Source organism: Neoarius graeffei, chromosome 26 (assembly GCF_027579695.1).
Source record: "Neoarius graeffei isolate fNeoGra1 chromosome 26, fNeoGra1.pri, whole genome shotgun sequence".
NCBI classification, from domain to species: Eukaryota; Metazoa; Chordata; class Actinopteri; order Siluriformes; family Ariidae; genus Neoarius; species Neoarius graeffei.
In genome coordinates, this window is record NC_083594.1 from 770,873 (window position 1) to 775,872 (window position 5,000).

Here is a 5,000-nt window from a genome sequence, read left to right on the forward strand (position 1 = left end):
GTGTCACACTGTCATCATACACTGTCATTATTTATTCACAGAACAATCTAGAACAATCTGGAACAATCTGGAACACTCACTGAGAGACACCAAGTGAATTTATTCAGAGTGACATTCTGTAAAGAGACACAGCGACAAACAGATATTAATCACAAAAATATTAACTATATTCATGACTATTATAATTAGTACTATTATTGAGTTCTGTGTGTGTGTGTGTGTGTGTGTGTGTGTGTGTGTGTGTGTGTGTGTTGCAGGACTACATGCAGAACGTTAACGGTAAAGAAATCGATCTGCTCCGTGTGACGGTTAAAGTTCCAGGGAAACGCCCCCCGCGGGCTGTACCATCCTCTGCACCCCCGCCTGGGCTGAATGGAACATTCCAGAGTGAGCTCACAGCAGACGACACCTGTTCAGGTGAGTATACGCCCCCTGCAGGTCAGGTTACTCAGCTGTGTGCAGAGGTGGACAAAGAACTCAACTTCATTACTTTAGTCAGAGTTCAGATCCCGCTGGCCAAATGTGACTCCGATACAAGTGAAAGTTCTCCAGTCAAATTTTTACTTAAGTTAAAGTACTGAAGTACTTGCTTTTAAAAATACTTAAGTATTAAAAGAACATTTTCTGTCAGTGCATCACTGTATTATTGCCACAACGCTTACAAAACCTAATGCCGTTACCAAAGACAGAAATGTGAATTCACAAAATGAACGCATGCTGTGCATCATGGTGGTTTAACGTTAAGCTAGCTAGTCAGTGAAGCTCCACCTGACATGCTAGCAAACTCTCTTTTCAAACTCAAAATCATATTGTGTAGCTAACGTTACTAGAAAAGAAAGATTTCTACAGTCTGTTTATTTGGCAAGATTATGCTAAAACATATTTCTGAAAGGACTTCAGATAAGTTAACGTTATTCATGTTAGCATAACTCTGTTTTTACATGCTAACTAACAGTGTCCAAGTTAAATAGCTATGTGTAAACATTAGCCGTGGACAAGGCGATGGCACCTTGGTAGGCAAATCCATAGAAAGTCATTTGACTAACCAGACTGCACAGCTACTGCAACACTATCGCTCGCTCTAAAAGCACAGGCAACTTCATTGCAAGCTTTCTCTTGGAATAAAATGTTTACATCCCTCAATATGCTTCCGCAGGTCAGATGGTGAGTTTTTGTAGGCCATGATGTGGTTTGATTTTGGCAAACAAAGCAAACATTTAAAACGAAACAAATCTTTAATCCTTTCAGAAAACTGAAGCATGGGTTCTAGGTAAAGCCATGAGTGTGTTCATTCCCCAGAAGAACCGCCTCCTTCCATTCTGCCATCAATTGATCGAGTTCAAATTATGCTGATGAGAAATCACTGATCTGGATTTTATCCAGTCAATGGACGAGACGTGACCCTAGTGATTACTGATCGGCTCTCAGTGTCACCTGCGGAAAACCCAATCACATTTTAGAAAAGAAAAGAAAAAAACATCCACTTTCAAAGCCACTTCATAGTAACGAGTAATGAGGACCTTGATAGAAATGTAGTGGAGTAAAAAGTACGATATTTGTCTTTCAAATGTAATGAAGTTAAAGTCATAAGTTTCCAAAAAAATAATACTCAAGTAAAGCACAGATACTCAAAAAGTGGACTTAAGTACAGAACTCAAGTAAATGTACTTCGTTACTGTCCACCTCTGTCTGTGTGTTTGATACTCAGCACTGTTTAACTGAAAAGTTCATCATGTTGCTGCTGCTGTGTGTGTGTGTGTGTGTGTGTGTGTGTGTGTGTGTGTGTGTGTGTGTGTGTGTGTGTGTGTGTGTTTCAGCCTCCATGTTGGCGAGCGCTCATTTATCAGTGGATGATGGAGGAGTGTACGGACAGAGAACACCGTTTACTCTCTCCTCCGTGCACAACATCGGTGTGTAACACTCAGAGGTGCAAAAACTGGATTGGCAAAGTAAAAGTCCTGCTTAGGTTTTCCTTCTGCCTGTGCTCTCAACACAGGTGATTTCACCAATTAGCTCATCAACCTGGCTTAGGGGATGTGGTAATTAGGATCAGCTGGTTCATTGAATTGGCTGGAGCAAAAATGTGGCAGGGTTTTTACTTTCTGCACCCGGGTTTTTCCACCTCTGGTAACACTCACGACACTTTCATTAAGGAAGAACACACAGCAGGGCACGCTGTTCCAGGAAAATAATCACCGACAGTGTGGTGTGATAAAGCGGAGTCACTGTTACCACACTGAACCTGATTATTTAACCCCAAGTGGGTTAATTCCTCTTACACTACAGCAGGCATCACAATTACAGTTTCATTATTTACTATCAGATGATACGTTGTGCTTTGTATCCATTTAGAGTTACATGTGATGTTGTGGAATATGCAGTATTATTTCACCCAGACATCAGTGAAATCAAAATGAACTCAAAGCTGTGTGTTCTGTTGTTATATCATACGTCATGTTAAATGTTAGATATCGAGGGTGTGTTGATGAAAGACCCGAGCACGTCTCCTACAGTGGACAGGAAGAAGCAGCGGAGGAAGAAGAACGTGACTCAGAGGTCAGAGAGCACGCTGGGACACGCTGAAGGTCAGAAACGTTTAAATGTTCCTCATGAATAAGGTTCCTGTGGTGTTCCTCCATCCCTGACCCAACGTCCTGCAGCGGTCAGGAACATCTCCAACCCCATCCATGCTGTATTGTTTCTCTTCCTGTTTATCATGTAGATCTTTATGTGAAATAAAATCTTCTCTTTCCTCTTGTCTTTTCCCGTCTTTTTGTCCTCCAGCCAAACGCAAGATGTGGAAATTAAAAAGTTTCGGCAGCCTGAAAAACATAAACAGGACAGGTAATGAAGCGCGAGAGCCATTTCACTCTCACTGCACTTTTCATCTTCAATGATCACTCGCGTGGTTCATTTACATTCCACATCCAGTTTCACGTCTCACCACTCATCACTCATTAACCACTTCCACAATAACACACTCATTTATTCTGTATCACACACTGCACCATTTCCATAAACCTTCCTGTTCACATGCATCATCATTGCATTATTATAACACACATTGTTTCACATAAATAAATCAATAAATATTTGCTAAATCTTCCTATATTTAAGAAAATTTTACTTGATATCACTCTGTGTGTGTGTGTGTGTGTGTGTGTGTGTAGATGATGAGAACTGTGAGTTCCTGATCGTGTCCAGTTCGGGGCAGACGTGGCATTTCGAGGCTCAGAGTGCAGAGGAGAGAGACTCGTGGGTTCAGAACATTGAGAATCAGATCCTCGCCAGTTTACAGAGCTGCGAGAGCAGCAGGCACAAGGTGACCCACGACCTCTTATAATCTCCATGTAGTCCTAGTGTGTGTGAGTTGTATAATGTGTGTGTATGTGGTATGTGTGTGTTACAGGCGAGGAGGAACAGTCTGAGTGAAGCCGTGGCGATTCAGGCCGTACGGAACGCGAAAGGAAACGCTTTCTGTGTGGATTGTGATGCGCCCAGTGAGTGTTTATGTTGAGGATGAAATTGTTTCTTATTAAACCTGAACACAAATCAGAAAGTTCATCAACACAATCGATAAAATTAAACTTCACACTTTGCATGTGCTAGCCTTCACCCTGTCATAGTGCAGGGGAGACATGCTGGTGGGTGGGAACTTTCCACGACCAAATTAAGGAAAAGATGGGGGAAAGTAAAGAAAAACCCCATGAACCGTGTGTCTCTCCACGCGCAGATCCGACATGGGCCAGTCTGAACCTCGGGGCTCTGATCTGTATTGAGTGTTCGGGGATCCACAGGAACCTGGGAACTCACCTGTCCCGCGTCCGCTCTCTGGACCTGGATGACTGGCCCTACGAGCTCACACTGGTCCTCATCACTATCGGAAACCACATGACCAACAGCATCTGGGAGAAACGCACGAGAGGACGCCAGAAACCGCGACCCGACGCCACGCGGTGAGTGGAACTGTTAACGAACATCACCACAGTGGAGCAGTGTGTGAAATGAACACATCAGCCATCACACTGCATTTACAATTCAAAATAATTTAAAGAGGTGTGTGTGTGTGTGTGTGTGTGTGTGTGTGTGTGTGTGTGTGTACAGGGAGGAGCGTGAGGCATGGATTCGGGGGAAATATGAGCAAAAGTTGTTTTTAGCTCCTCTCTCCTCTCTGACTGATGGATCAGACGCTCCTCTCTCAGCCCGCCTCCATGCCGCTGTGATTGACAGGGACCTGCCCAGACTCCTCCTATTGTTAGCTCACAGCACGAAAGAGGAGATCAATGCTCCGCCCCCTTATATGATTCGCTATGGTAATGGAGGAGTGCACCAATCGCAGTCGGCCCTGCACGCGGCGTGTCAGCTGGGGGACGTGGTCATGACGCAGCTGCTGATCTGGGTGAGGATCTGAACATCATCTCCGCCTTCAGGGGCGCAAAATAAAACCCTTTCAGCGTGACTCCGTTCATTCACACTTCCGTTTTTAAACACAAATATTCACTGATACAGTCATTCCTGTTTACTCGACACTCATGCTAGCAGGTGATGAGTCTCTCGGGTGGGCGTGGCCTGATGAGTAACAATATTAGCTTCTACACAGCTTCTAAAGCTATCTAATTAAACACTAATTAAATAACGCACTAATCAGTGCAGTGTGAGTGAACTGTATTCTGTAATACTCACCTCATCAGAGACACCAGCCATCTCTGCTACTGCAATCCAAACTTAATTTTTTTCATTAGAGATTTAACGAGAGCTCGTTTACGACAGGTGGAGATTAAACCACAGATCCTTCCGTTCTCTATTAAACAGTAAATTAACTAATCACAGGTAGGAGCTAAAGTTATGAAGAAGTGTCGCAGCCCGCGCTCCACAGGATCGGTCCGAGGAGCCGTTCGAGATGAGTGTTGGGATTTAACGATTCTTTACTGAATCAGAAGTTTGCAGGGAAGTGAGAAAGTTTCAGTACAAATATCAGTGAACTCGCAGCTGCAAGTCGC

The 5,000-nt window shown here is 43.7% G+C and overlaps 1 protein-coding gene across 1 annotated transcript in view; it reads left to right on the top strand.

Moving 5' to 3' along the window:
* The window catches only part of LOC132873912 (arf-GAP with GTPase, ANK repeat and PH domain-containing protein 1-like), a 34,304-nt gene that overhangs the window by 24,103 nt on the left and 5,201 nt on the right, over positions 1 to 5,000 (top strand). Inside the window, exons 11-18 of the mRNA XM_060909738.1 lie at positions 258 to 417; positions 1,818 to 1,910; positions 2,469 to 2,585; positions 2,785 to 2,844; positions 3,171 to 3,322; positions 3,410 to 3,500; positions 3,734 to 3,956; positions 4,105 to 4,399. Of these exons, the coding sequence (XP_060765721.1) occupies positions 258 to 417; positions 1,818 to 1,910; positions 2,469 to 2,585; positions 2,785 to 2,844; positions 3,171 to 3,322; positions 3,410 to 3,500; positions 3,734 to 3,956; positions 4,105 to 4,399 (1,191 nt within the window). The remainder of the gene's footprint in view (positions 1 to 257; positions 418 to 1,817; positions 1,911 to 2,468; positions 2,586 to 2,784; positions 2,845 to 3,170; positions 3,323 to 3,409; positions 3,501 to 3,733; positions 3,957 to 4,104; positions 4,400 to 5,000) is intronic.